This window comes from Oryctolagus cuniculus, chromosome 5 (assembly GCF_964237555.1).
Source record: "Oryctolagus cuniculus chromosome 5, mOryCun1.1, whole genome shotgun sequence".
NCBI classification, from domain to species: Eukaryota; Metazoa; Chordata; class Mammalia; order Lagomorpha; family Leporidae; genus Oryctolagus; species Oryctolagus cuniculus.
In genome coordinates this window covers 153,087,502-153,102,792 of record NC_091436.1, presented here as the reverse complement: position 1 = coordinate 153,102,792, position 15,291 = coordinate 153,087,502, and the positions used below count along the sequence as shown (strand labels likewise).

Below are 15,291 nucleotides of genomic sequence, written 5' to 3'. Positions count from 1 at the left end.
AATTATTTGCAAATTATTCCATTGATAAAGGATTAATAATATATAATATATTATAATATATATAATATATAAAGAGATCAAGAAACTCAACAATAACAAAACAGACAACCCAGTTAAGGAATGGGCAAAGGACTTAAACAGGCATTTTTCAAAAGAGGAAATCTAAATGGCCAACAGACACATAAAAAAATGTTCAGTATCACTATCTGTCAGAGAAATGCAAATCAAAACCACAATGAGGCTTCACCTCACCCCGGTTAGAATGGCTTTCATACAGAAATCAACCAAAAAATGCTGGCAAGAACGTGGGGTGAAAGGTACCCTAATCCATTGTTGGTGGGACTGTAAACTGGTAAACCCACTATGTGTGGAGATTCCTCATAAATCTGAATACAGACCTACCATATGACCCAGCCATCCCACTCCTGGGAATTTACCCAAGGAAAATGAAATCAGCATATGAAGGAGTTATCTGTACCCCGATATTTATTGCAGATCAATCCACAATAACTAAGATATGGAATCAACTCTAATGTCCATCAACTGAAGACTGGATAAAGAAACTTTGCAGAGAGCAGTGCTGTAGCATAGTGGGTAAAGTGGCCACCTGCAGTGCTGGCGTCCCATATGGGTGCCAGTTCAAGTCCTGGATCTTCTACTCCCCATCCAGCTCTCTGCTATGGCCTGGGAAAGCAGTGGAAGATGGCCCAAGTCCTGGGACCCCTGCACCTGTGTGGGAGACCCAGAGGAATCTCCTGGCTCCTGGCTTCAGATCAGCGCAGCTCCAGCTTTTGTGGCCATTTGGGGAGTGAACCAGTGGATGGAAGACTTTCTCTCTCTCTCTTTCTCTTTCTCTCTGCCTTTCAAATAAAATTAATAAATCTTTAAAAAAAGAAATTATGGGATATGTACACCATGGAATAGTACACATTAGTAAAAAAATGAAATCCTGTCATTTGCAACAAAATGGAAACTGGAGAACATCCTACTTAGTGACATAAGGCAGTCCCAAATGGCCAAATAACATGTTCTCCCTGATCTGTGATAACTAATAGAGCACCTAAAATGTAATCTATGGAAGTGAAATTGACATTTTGAGATGAATGATTCAGAACAGCCATTGTCTGTCTCGACTGGAACAGGTTTTTTTTTTTTTTTCTCCATACTATTTGTTTAGCTCTTCACTTGATACAAAGTTAACAATATGTGTATAAAGTTTTTTTTTTTTAGGCTTCTCCTATTGCTCTTTTTTTATTTTTTTATTTTTTTATTTTTTTTATCTTTTATTTAATGAATATAAATTTCCAAAGCACGACTCATGGGTTACAATGGCTTCCCCCCCCATACCGTCCCTCCCACCCACAACCCTCCCCTTTCCCACTCCCTCTCCCCTTCCATTCACATCAAGATTCATTTTCAATTATCTTAATATACAGAAGATCAGCTTAGTATACCTTAAGTAAGGATTTCAACAGTTTGCTCCCACACAGAAACATAAAGTGAAAAATAATAGATGATTTTTTTTAAATGATGATGAAATCAGATCAGACCTATTGTCATGTTTAATCCCAGTGAGAGTCAAGTTGGGAATTGATAATTTCTTTTTTTTTTTTTTTTTTACAGAAGATCAGTTTAGTGTACATTAAGTAAAGATTTCAATCATTTGCACCCCCATAGAAACACAAAGTGAAATATACTGTTTGAGTACTCGTTATAGCATTAAGCCTCAGTGTACAGCACATTAAGGACAGAGATCCTACATGAGGAGTAAGTGCACAGTGACTCCTGTTGTTGACTTTACAAATTGACACTCCTGTTTATGGCATCAGTAATCTCCCTATGCACCAGTCATGAGTTTCCAAGGCTATGGAAGCCCCTTGAGTTCTCCGACTCTTATCTTGTTTAGACACGGTCATAGTCAAAGTGGAGGTTCTCTCCTCCCTTCAGAGAAAGGCACCTCCCTCTTTGAAGACCTGTTCTTTCCACTGGGATCTCACTCACAGAGATCTTTTTGCCAGAGTGTCTTGGCTTTCCATGCCTGAAATACTCTCATGGGCTTTTCAGCCAGATCCGAGTGCCTTTAGGGCTGATTCTGAGGCCATAGTGCTATTTAGGACATCCGCCATTCTATGAGTCTGCTGAGTATCTCACTTCCCATGTTGGATCACTCTCCCCTTTATTTATTCTATCGGTTAGTGTTAGCAGATACTAGACTTGTTTATGTGCTCCCTTTGACTCTTAGTCCTTTCATTATGATCAATTGTGAACTGAAATTGATCACTTGGAATAGTGAGATGGCATTGGCACATGCCACCTTGATGGGATTGAATTGGAATCCCCTGGTATGTTTCCAACTCTACCAATTGGGGCAAGTCAGCCCGAGCATGCCCCAAATTATACATCTCTTCCCAATATGTGTATAAAGTTAATTGAGGCCAGTGCCCCTGCTCAATAGGCTAATCCTCCACCTGCGGCGCCAGCACCCTGGGTTCTAGTCCCGGTCAGGGCGCCAGATTCTGTCCCGGTTGCTCCTCTTCCAGTCCAGCTCTCTGCTGTGGCCCAGGAGTGCAGTGGAAGATGGCTCAAGTGCTTGGACCCTGCACCCATATGGGAGACCAGGAGAAGCACTTGGCTCCTGGCTTCGGATCGGCACAGCGCGCCGGCCGCAATATGCTGGCTGTAGCAGTCACTTGGCGGGGGGGGGGGGGGGGGGGCGGTGAACCAACGGAGAAAGGAAGACCTTTTTCTCTCTCTCTCTCTCACTGTCTAACTCTGCCTGTCAATAAATAAATAAAGTTAATTGAAAATAGATCTTACTAGGGCCGGTACTGCAGCATAGCAGGTAAAGCCACAGCCTGCAGTGCCCACATCCCATATGGGCACCAGTTAGAGTTGCGGCTGCTCCACTTCCGATCCTGCTCTCTGCTATGGCCTGGGAAAGCAGTAGAAGATGGCCCAAGTCCTTGGGCCTCTGCACCCACGTGGAAGACCCAGATGAAGCTCCTAGCTCCTGGCTTCAGATTGGTACAGCTCAGGCCACCACAGCCATCTAGGGAGTGAACCCGCTACCACAGCGCCGGCCCCCCTGATTGGCTGTTAAAGCCCACCTTCATAGGCCAATCAAAAGTGTGTATTTACACAGCTGTTTCTGCCCCTATGATTGGACATAATTTCCATCCTTCAAAGCAGCCAATCAAAGAGGAAAACACTCTTTTTTGCATCACTTTGTGCCATAAAAGAGCCCTAACTTATAACCTACCTGGGCAACTCTTCCATCGGAGTCCTCCTTGTTTTCAGTGATGTGTCCGGTGTGTTCACGCTGGTCTGTGCGGCGATTCTTCAGTTTGGGACAAGAATCCACATTGTCCTCCCACAACAGAATCCTGCTAAACTCTTAAGTTACATCGACATAGGTATGTTACTGATGTGAATATTCTCCAAGTTATGTAACATTTGTAGAAGCTCGATGTGATGTTATGAGTCATGATTGTTAACCTAATAATAAAAAAGAGGCCTGGTCCCTTTAAAACAGATTTGCGGTTGCCCCTCCTGTCCAGGGCCCAAGGGCCTGAAATGGTGGATTGGTTCAGGAAACCTCACTGTGCTGCTTAAAATGCTGCAAGCAAAGAAAGCAACTAAGTTCCCCAGGGAGCTGTCGAATTTTAATGATGGCGATTTTTAGTCTATTGTGTTCTTGTTCTTCTCTGGAAACGCTTACAAACAGGGAAGACTCTATGCAAATACAGAGTCAGACAAAAGACCAGGGGACTAACTGAAATTTTTAAGAATTCTAAGAAACTAAAAGATTCATGAGCCTGCTCATGGAGATTGAACAACTCAAAACAGAACAACACAGGACTTAATGACCTTGGGAAACCTGCAGGTTTCTAGGTCTTCTACTTAAAACATTTGTGGTTCTATCCTTAAATGTTTTGTCTTCTATGCTTAAAAATGCTTTTTTTTTGAGATTTCTACAGTTTTCAGTACTTTGGTAAAGTGTTTTTTTCTTTTAATCAAAGATAAAATGTTTCCCCTCTTCTTCCTACTGTGTTCCTCCAAAATTCAAAAAGTACTTAAAAGTATTTTTTTTCATGGTCATATGATTATTTGAAGAAATTCCTTAAAGATTGGTGCTCTTCATAACAATACAGTGTGAAACATTTGCATATCCAGTTCTATGTACGGAATGCCTGATTTCAAAGGCTCACAGCATTTCAGTGAGTGCATAACATTGTTAGTCCTTAGTAGATCATTAAGCCTCAAAAAATTAGGAACTATACTTTTAAAAAAAAAAAATCTTATGTCCGCCTTTGTTAAGCTTTCCACATTTGAGTTTTCCAAGAGTGAGGTTACTACATGGAAAATCAGCTTTTCCTGCTGTACGTACGTCAATAACTGATTTTAAAACGTGCCATTAGATTGCAAGTCTGTTCCTCGTTTTGAAGATGCAGACTTGATTTGTTGACTCTTGTTGTTTTGGGACTTTATGGCTGTTACCTGTTGGAATTCTATAGCAGTACAATTCCCAGCAAGATAATACTAGGCTGATACTTCAAGATAATGGCTTTTGCCCACATAACTGATAAAGTTAAATTTAACAATGAACTCCAGGTAAACTTAGCCTATTAATGAATCGTTGTTGCTAAAATATATGGTTAAAATGATTTATGATACCAAATTTGGTTGTCAATCATTTGCTCCCTACATTAGACTATATTAGACCAATAGCCTGACCAAGTCTATCCTGTCCATGTGGAACAAACAGAATCCAGCTACAGGATGCCTGGCCAGTGTTTTGCTTTGTTTTGAATTACACAAGGGAGGGAATATAAAAATTAAGATGGAGTCATTTGTGTCAATCCTAAACAAAAATAAAATAGATAAAGCCTAGAGATTATGAAGAAAGCATTCCTAGATGTGCTTTTCTGATGGTGACTCTCACAAAAGCCTTTACCAGGTACCGTTTTTACAGAGGGCTACCATTAAGGTGAAAGAGAGGGGGAGACACCAAGTAGGTACGATGTTCGGCAGTCTAACACCGATGCTGAAGTCCATATCCAAACTGAAATGCTTAACAGAATATGCGTGTTCTTCTGGTTCCTGGCTCCCCTTTTACCTCCCTTTTCACCTTTTAAAAGTCCTCTTGTGAGGCTGGCATTGTGGTGCAATGAGTTAGGCCACAGCTTGCGACACTGGCCTCGTATATGGGAGCACAGGTTGAGTCCTGGCTGCTCCACTTCCAACTCAACTTCCTGCTGATGTGCCTGGAAAGCAGTGGAAGATGGCCTAAATTCTTGGGCCCTTGTCACTCATGTAGACCAGGATGGAGTTCCTGACCCCTGGCTTTGGTCTGGCCTGACCTGGCTGTCGCTGTCACCTGAGGAGTGGACCAGCAGTCGGTAGATTTCTTTCTTTCTCTTTCACTCTATTTCTCTATCTCTCCCCATCTCTCTCCATCTCTGTCACTCTACCTTTCAAATAAATCTGTCTGTGGTAGGGGCCTTCCCAGAACAAAGAAAAGGGGAACAAAGCAAAGGCAATGTGACCTGAGGCAGCATGGCCTCATCAGTTGTATGCATGCACAACCCTGCCCCAATCCTGTAACTTTAAAACAGTCAATCAGAATGTATGTTACCCTGTAAGGGGGACAAAGGGACCAAAGCCGAATATCAGACACACACACAAACACACACACATACACACACAAACACATACACACACATACACACACACACATCCCGCCCCGGCTGCTTTCAGGGACCACCAGCATTTGGATGTTAATCCACCAGGCCCGTGTGGACACAAACAAACACTGCTCCTTGCTGAGAGCCCTGATGTCCGTGTCTCTGTGTCTGAGAACCCCTCAACAACTCATTTTAAACAACGTCCTGCTGCTGACTTGCATATTTGGAAGAGTACTTTTGAGGCTAAAGATGGTTGCTTTCCCCCCAGGATTCCTAGTGTCAAATAAACCTATTCCCTTACATCAGCACTACCTCTGGTGAATGGGGTGACCAGCGTGTTGGTGCTATCTCAGCGTGCTGAGAATGCCATATCCTGAGATAGGGAGGCCCTGGCCAGTTCATACACAACAGGTCCACTGCTGTCAAACTCTCCCGTATTCCACCTGCTCATCCCTCCATTACCACACGTCCTTGTACCCCAGACATCTGGCAGACCCTGATATTTTTACTGTCACTGTAGCTTTGTCTGTGCCTGAATGTCAACTAAGTGCACCCATTCAGTATGCACGTGGCTTACTTCATGTAGCAATGGGCAGTTAAGTTTCCATCCTGCCTTTTTGTACCTCGTATATTATTTCTTTCTAATCACTGACTAATATGCTATGTGAGTGGATGTATCAGTGTTTATTTATTCATTCACCCATTGAACTTCTTGATCACTTTCCATTTTTGGCGATTAGGAATAAATATTCATGTGCACATTTTTTTTTGGTGGGTGTAGGTTTTCAGCTCATTTGGGGACCTAAAGGCACAGTTGCTGGATCATATGGTAAGATGATGAGAATATGTTCAGTGTGGTAAGGCACTCTGACATGTCCTGCACATTTGCATTCCCACCCACAGTGGCTGGGTTCCCGTTGTTCTTTCTCAGCAGCGTGTGGGATCTGTGTTTTGGATTTTAGCCCTTCAGATGCATGGGATGTGCTGCCTCATTGACGTCTCCACAAGGACATTGATGAAAACCTTTCCCCAGGCTGATTTGCTGTGTGTGTGCTCTTCGTGGTGACACCTCCCTTCATGCCTTTTCTATTTTAGTTGGATGCTTAAATTCTCTTTAAGGTTCATCTTTTATTTATTTGAAAGGCAGGGTTACAGAGAGAGGAGAGGAGAGAGAGAGATCTTCCATCTGCTGGTTCGCTTCCCAAATGGCCACAACGGCCAGGGCTGGGCCTGACCAAAGCCAGGAGCCAGGAGCTTCTTCTGGGTTTCTAACATGGGTGCAGGGTCCCAAACACTTGGGCCATCCTCAGCTGCTTTCCCCAGGCACAATTGCAGAGACCAGATCAGAAGTAGAACAGCCAGGTCTTGAACCGGCGCCCATATGGAATGCCAGCACAGGCAGAGATTTAACCTGCTATGCCACAGTACCAGCCCCTTGGTTGGATTTTTAAATTTATTTTCTTACTGAATTTGAGAGGTTCTTTACATACTCTAAATACTAGTCCTTTGTCAATTGTTTCACAACTATCCGAAGTCCAGAATCAAAGTGTTGGTGGGATTGGTTCCTATTAGACACTCAGGGACAACATGTTCCACGCCTCTATTCCTGACCAGTTCTTTGCATTACTTGGCTAGCAGCTGTGTCGCTCCACCTTCTGCCTTCATCCTAAAGACGACATGAGACCCTGGGTTACCCTGAAAGAATTCAGTTAACAATCTAGAATTCAAGTAGAATCTGAAGAAGATATGTAAGGAATAAAACGTTATATAGAGTAGGATTTTTATTTCTCTGTGGTAACAAGGGGAGAGAAAACTCATTTGGGTTTTTGCTATCTTTTTTTTAAAGATATATTTATTATTATTTGAAAGGCAAAGTTACAGAGAAGAAACAGAGAGAAAGGGAGAGAGAGATCTTCCTACCTCTGGTTCTCTCCCCAGATGGCTGCAATGGCTGGGGACAGGCCAGGTCAAAGCCAGGACCCCCTAACTCCATCTGGGTCTCCAAGGGCCCAAGCATTTGGGCCATCTTCTGCTGTTTTCCCAGGCTTATTTTCAGGGAACTAGATTAGAAATGAAGCAACCAGGACTTGAACCAGTTACTCATATGGGATGCCATATCGCTTAACCCACCATGCCACCATGTTGGCCCCGTGTATCATATTTTAAAGGAGGAACTTATTCGTGATCCAATAACATTACTACATTTCAGTGGCAGCAGCAAGCTTAGCTCGTACTTCTACCATCAAGGTATGTGGGGTTAACACTGACAGCTTTAGCTGGACCATGTGAAAAACTGCAGTTCAACATGGCACAGACAGTAAGTAGACTGTTGATTTTATTCACATAGTATAGAAGGTTCTTGAAGGTGAATTTAGTTAAATACGGTTTAATTCAATGAACCTCAGGAATTCAGAAGAATCGTGGGGCAACAAGAGAGTGAGTGGCCGACTTGTCCATCCCTCTGCTCTCGGAGATTCCTGGCAGCAGAGGGAAGGACTGGACTCTGAGATAGACAGACATCCCCCCTTGTCTTTCCACAGCCACAGCGTTCAATTCCAATGTCACCTTAGTTTTCTTGATTCCCTCCAAGAGCAAGAGACTCTTGGCAGCTTGGGTTGAATTTTCTGAAGTCTTCATGTCCACCCCACACCCCTACAAACATGTCCAGGTCTGAAAACCCCAGGGAAGAAGCATCCAGGCCCAGTCTGCAGGGTTTCCCCCTCTTGGCACCTGTCGTTGAGTCCAGCGTTGCATGTCCTGTATTGACCAAACCTGTGTGCTCCTGGACTCTTCCAGTCTTGTGCCATTTGTGAAACAGGAGAACAGAGCCATTTAGCACAGTCTCTCAGAATCCTTCCACAATGGTGTATTGTCTTTGGGCTGATGCATTTCTGACTGTGATGTGGGCCCTATCGTGGGGTGCATTTCCTAATATGAGCTCTAATAAAGGAAAAAAATGTCGTAAAAGATGGTGGGCTCTGTCGCACAATTTGATTCACGTCTTTGAGGTCTGTCAGTGCTGCCCGACCCAGACTGGAGGTGGCGCAAGGCATTGCTCATAGCAGGAAGGCAGTTCCTTTTTGAGCTTTTGCGTAACAGACCACATTGGAGCCTGATTGCTCTCATAATCCCTCTGCTCCTCATTCACCCACTCGCAAGAGCAAGCAGATGTACTGATTTCTCCTGCTGAGCTTCAACATCAAGTCTTACTTGCCCGTGCTCCTTTCCAATTTCATTTATCTGTAATCCGCCAGCATTTCCCCTTTTTCCAGCATAATTACGATGCATGCTGCCTTTCTTTTGAGTGTTTACTATGGCTTTCTGAATTTATAGTTGAACACCAGCCAGTGCTCATTAAAAATGTGTCGTCTTCTTCATTAAGGTGACGTCTCACATATTACACAGCTTGCAGGAACCCAGGATGATATATTAACACCAGTGTTTTGAAGAAGCTAAACATTACATGGAGTGTGTGACTTATTGAGATATTTTTTGAAACTTGACAACAACTGTTTCTCCAAAAATGTGGGTGGCTGTGAGAGAACCATTGATTGCCAATTGAATTATTTTTCAGTTAACTGCGGGTCATTGCCCAACAGGTGCAACTTCTACAAGGTTTTATGTTCCTTCCACCGATGCTGCAGCATTTTCTTAAATGTCATTTTTGTTGAATATTCTGTAATGCTATTAATCATGAATAAAAACCAACTAATTACTAGTATTCCATTGAAAATCACCCATCTAAACATGCTAACAAATGCCCTTTTAAGCATATACTGAGTTAAGATTTTTCCTTTAGAATCTCTAAAGTGAATTAAGTTTGCACTTTACTCAACAAACAACTTTACACTTTTTTGTGTTTCCTGGTTTGCCATCACTAATTTTTTGATGGGTTTGTCAGAGTTGTTTATAATTAATGTGTGGATTTTAGAATATACAATTGAGAATGTAGTATACTTAATCTCCTTTGCATTAGATTTTACATTTCTAGAGTGACTTTTTTGTTTTCTCATTGTGTAAGACCATTTCATTAGCTTTAACCTTTTCCTTAAATGTCATAAGAGGAAATGCTCTCGGAAGCCTGATATTTGAGACTGTCAGCTCACTGATGCCATTTGTTTTTCCCATTCATCTTGATCCTCATGGCTTCCCAAGTTCAACATAAGTTGCAGTTTTCAGAAACTTCCATCTCATCGGTATTTTCAAACATGTTAAAATTTTTTAAACTATGTCCTTGTAATTGTAAAACCATTCCTAAATTTTCTCTAACTGAATTTCCCCAGAGGCTTAATAATTCTTTCAGTAAGTAGTTCCCACGTGTATTCGATTCTGTAGGTTTGGGCATTTTTTTACAGGCAAGTATTAAGAAAATTTTCATTTTGCAAATTTTAAAGAAGTTTTTGTAGTTTTAGAGTTTTGCATTCTTTGGAGAACTTTCTCAGTGTCATTTTTGTAAATGTGCATGCACTTGGCTGCTTTGCTGTTTTTCAGTTTCTCTGTGGGGTTTACCGACAAATATTGCAAAAGAATGAAAATACTTTGTCTTTTGGTTAGAATTCAGTGCTCCTTAGTTCTGCAAAACTTACCAAGTCGCTTCATCACGATGACTTCATTTCATCAAAATATTAGACTTTTAAAAGATCTCCCATCCGCAGGCCCACCCACTCCCCAAATGGCCCCAACTGCCCGGGCTGTGCCAGGCCCGAGCCAGGAGCCCGGACCAGGCCTCCCACGTGGGCACAGAGGCTTTGGGTCAACCTCGGCTGCCTTCCCAGGCGCATTAGCCAGGAACTGGATGGGAAGTGGAGCAGCCAGGACTCAAACCGGCGCCGCTATGGGATGCCAGTGCCACAGATGCCACCCCCAACGCCCCCACCTCTCCGTGTACGCCCCGAAACTGTTCTTAAGCCTTTTGGAAAAGCAAGCTCCCTCTTAGAAACCGTGGGTGACTCAGAAGAGCCTCTGGTTCCGGTTCGGGCTGATGCTCCCACTAAGCTGCAGCTCACTCGCTGGGGCTCACAGCCCTGCGGTGCTACTCGCTCAGGACCCGGGGGCGGCAGCAGCACCTGCTGTCGCTGTCACTGTCCAGGCACAGGTGGCCAAGGCCGATGCTGGTGTCGCGCCGCCTCTGGCTCCTGGGCCCGGCTCATGCAGGACCGCAGCGCAGTACCAGGGAGACGCCGCCATGACGCATGGGCCTAGGCACGCCTGGGCTCGGGCCCGCCAAGCGACGGGAGCCCACCGCGGCCCCACAACGCGGCAGTTACACCCCAGAAACTGCCGTTAAGGCGGGGATGCAGTCTATTTATATTCCGATGGCAGATTGTGGCTTGTCACCTGATTGGCTGAGGGCTATTAGCCAATCAGGGAATCTCGCTGATATCGCCTCATTTACATACCCCCTGTTACCCATCATCCAATCAGGCGTTGGATGCCCTATACGTCACTGGAGCGCTGTGCCTATAAATACGGCCTTTGTTGCGTTGTCAGATGCTGTTGGGTTTTTAACGGCTGTTGGAGGTGAGCTTCCGCCATGCCGGAGATAACTTCGAAGGGTGCCACGATTTCAAAGAAGGGCTTCAAGAAAGCTGTCACGAAGACCCAGAAGAAGGAAGGGAAAAAGCGCAAGCGCAGCCGCAAGGAGAGCTACTCCATTTACATCTACAAGGTGCTCAAGCAGGTGCACCCCGACACCGGCATATCCTCCAAGGCCATGAGCATCATGAACTCGTTCGTCAGCGACATTTTTGAACGCATTTCTGGCGAGGCGTCGCGCCTGGCGCACTACAACAAGCACTCAACCATCACGTCGCGGGAGATCCAGACGGCCGTGCGCCTGCTGCTGCCTGGCGAGCTGGCCAAGCACGCCGTGTCTGAGGGCACCAAGGCCGTCACCAAGTACACCAGCTCCAAGTGAGGTGATTGCCACCTCGCAAGAGACTTCCTAAACCAAAGGCTCTTTTCAGAGCCACCCACCTCTGCTCTAAAGGGCTGTAGGCTGTGGGTGCTGGTTCCGGCCTCATCACCACGATGACAAACCCCTGGGCTAGTGAAGAGGGAGTCGAGTGGTTTCTGGTGGCAGTTGACAATCCTTGCTATTCCCTGGCTGCAGAATTGCGATCACTTGGTCCCTGCTTTCGCTTGGCCCTCTTGTTTGCACCTGTGTCGGGTGACCTTTGCCTTGGTTTCATAGTGACGCCCATCATTGGGCTTGGAGCCCATCCAGAATGATCTCGAATTTGAAAACCTGTGCAAAACGCCCGTGTTCCAAGTAAGGTCGCATTCAAAGGTACTAGAGATTAAGATCTGGATGTAGTTCTTCTGTGGGAAACAATTTAAGCCACTACAGTTTATCTACAAATAAACTACCCTAAGCGGAAGCTTGAAATTGATTCGAGCAAAATTTAGATCACACTATCTTGGCTGAAATACCTTAAATGGTAGACAATGCAAAACCTTTTTTGGTCAATTAACTTTCCCTTTTCTATGAAACAGGTTTTTCATTCATAAATTTTTAATGGTCTGCACCTCATCCTAGAAAATAAACCCCATGATTTTACGGACCTCTGTTATATTGTTCCCTTAAGTACACACACCATCCGATGAGAGAAAGTTTCAAGAGCGAAAGGAAGGGAAATAAGTTTAAACTTTCCTGGAAAAGAAAACCAGAAGGGGGGGGGGGGGAGGTGGGGATGCAGCCATTTGTCTCTGCCTCCCCCTTGGCCCTAAGCTGCTAGTTCTGGCTGACTCTGGGAGCAAAGCAGTGAAGGCGTGAGATGGTCTGGCCCCCTTTGGTCCCCTCTGGCCCTCTCTGGCCTTGCCCTAAATACCTCACCTGAGATCAGACCAGAAGTTTCCCTTTCGAGGGCTGCTTTCTCTCTCTCTCTCTCTCTCTCTCTCTCTCTCTCTCTCAGCAAGCCTTTCTTTTTCTGGGTTCAAAGCCATTCTGATGACTTTGTGCTAATTAGAGCATCCGGGTTTCTAAATAGACCCTTTAGCCAGCCCTAGCTTTCTGGGGCCTCTTATCCTCTCTGCTCAATGACATTGCAAAACCACAGTCCCCAAGCAGGACAGACAGCCATGATCACTCTTGCTTCCACGGCAATTACCCAAATTACAAGACTTGTTTGTGACTGTGCCCAAACCCAGTAACACGTATACAGTGACTAATCAACAAACCTTCAAAGAAGTGGTATGTTCAGCATTGATCATGTGCCTCTGTTATCTGGGCGCTGACTTGTGGGCTGAAGAGCCAGCAGTGAACTTTGTAATTGATGCAATTGCCCATGACAATATACCATGGTAAATGAAATTTAAACCATCTTGTTGGGCAACTGGTGTTGTTACACTGTGGCAACTGAAATGCATTTGTATCAACATAGCACAATGTCACGACAGCCTCTACCAAGCAAGCATCCACCCAGGAAGCCAGGAAAATTAAATTGAACCATGGAACCAGAAAGGCTAAATAATGAGAAAATTTTAAAAATAATAATTATGAAAAAAGTAAAAATTCAAAAGTAAAGAAACAATAAATTCATATTTTTCAAAAAAATAAAGATTAATAATGTGGTTTGTTAAAAATAAAGGACACAAAGAATAAAGGAGTTGTTATAAACACAACAGTGACAATCATTAAGAGAAAAATGTGCTTAAAGCCAGATTAAGTTTCTTACAAAACATAACAAAATTTATTTCAAATTAGCAAATCTAAAGGGGGCAAATTCATAATAAAAGAAAAGTAGGGGCCAGCCCTGTGGCGTAGCAGGTAAAGCCACTGCCTGCAGTGCCAGCATCCCATATGGGCGCTGGTTCGTGTCCCAGCTGCTCCATTTCCAATCCAGCTCTCTGCTATGGCCTGGGAGAGCAATAGAAGATGGCCCAAGTCCTTGGGCCTTTGCACCAGTGTGGGAGACCCAGAGGCTGGCTCCTGGCTTCGGATCAGCGCAGCTCCAGACGTGGCCATGTGGGGAAGAGCTCTCTCTTCCTCCTCTCTCTGCCTCTGCCTCTCTGTAACTCTGCCTTTTAAATAAATAAATAAATCTTTAAAAACAAGAGAAAAGAAAAGCATTGTCACTCCAAGAAAGAGTCCCAACTACAAATCGTCACAAAGGAATTTTACCAAAGTTTTAAAAGAGAATTCCAGTGTTGTGCAGTTCTAAACAAGACAGCTACTCTCCCTATTATTTATGAATTGGATTAAGTTATAGCAAAAACTGAACACTGCACATGAAAAATTGAATCTGTAATACTGAAATTTCAAATAACACATTGGTGAGCAGAATTCAGCAGAACACTAACTGAATAGCTTGATGCTCAAGCAGGAATTTATAGAATACAAGGATGGCTTAATATTAGGAAGTCTTTTAAAACAACCCATCACAATATATCTAAAGATGAAATATCTGTAAAAGACATGTAACAAAATTCAACATCCATTCTTGACATGACACTCTCAATGAGTAGACAGAGAATTCTTCCTCGCTGTAGTATATATTTAATCGAGAACAATGCAGAACACTCTTCAAAACAATGACACAGAAAGTCTGAGCTCATCCCTGCTATTTCACATTGTTGGAAAGGTGCAAGCCACTAAAACAAGACAGAAATGAGAAGCGAGGATAAAAGGCACCAAAGTACTGGTTATTTTCTGGTCATATTGCAAACATGCAAAACCCAACAGAATCTACAAGAAAACAAAAATAATTCAGCGAAGTGATGAGATACAAAATGGTACACAGTAAGCAACCTTTCATATAAAACAAAATGGTAGACATGAATAAAGAAATGCCTCATTTATAGTAACAAAAATACCTAGGATTACATTGTTTAAAAAGGCAAATTTGGTGCCAGCCCTGTGGCACAGCAGTGTAGCAGGTAAAGCTGCCACCTGCGATGCCAGCATCCCATATGGGCACTGGTTCAAGTCCTGGCTGCTCCATTTCCTATCCAGCTCCCTGCTGATGGCCTGGGAAAGCAGCAGAGGATGGCCAAGTGCTTGGGGCTCTGCATCCACTTAGGAGACCCAGATGAAGCTCCTGGCTCCTGCTTGAAACTGGTTCAGCCCTGGCCATTGTGGCCACTTGGGGAATGAACCAGCAGCTGGAAGATATCTATCTATCTCTCTTCTCCCTCCCTCTCTATCTCTCTTTCAGGTAAATCTTTTTTAAAGTCAAATTTCTATGAAAACAACTGACTAGTCCCTATGTGTCACGGGTCCCTGCAGATCAGTGACGCGGGCAGAGGCTAGAGCTGGGCTGTTCTAAAATACAGACTTCAGTTGTTCTCTGGGAGGCTTTCCTGGCACTCAAGAGCCAGCGGCATAAATAATCTCTTCCTGCCTTTACTTTGTGTCCTCTCTGCATGAATGCATAGAACTCTGAACAGCATAGGATCAGAGAACAGGAAGGACAGAGGCAAGAAGAACGCAGACGACAGAGCCACAGAACACGTGGGAGTTCTGTGCCTCATCGGCGGCACCACCTCAGCCAGTTCAGTTGGTGCTGTACTGGCACTCCATATATGTAAAAGCTGCATCACGTTTGGTTTAAAAGGAGCTTTTATTAGCACTTCTACTTACCTTTTGCCCAAATAATCCTGCGTTCTC

At 44.0% G+C, this 15,291-nt stretch overlaps 1 protein-coding gene across 1 annotated transcript; it reads left to right on the top strand.

The window, feature by feature from the left end:
* The first annotated feature begins 11,167 nt into the window (after positions 1-11,167).
* Positions 11,168-11,656, top strand: LOC100350750 (histone H2B type 1-A). Its single transcript, XM_002714222.5, has one exon. It carries the CDS (start codon positions 11,218-11,220, stop codon positions 11,599-11,601), a length of 384 nt encoding a protein of 127 aa, XP_002714268.1. The 5' UTR covers positions 11,168-11,217; the 3' UTR covers positions 11,602-11,656.
* The last annotated feature ends 3,635 nt before the right edge of the window (positions 11,657-15,291 follow it).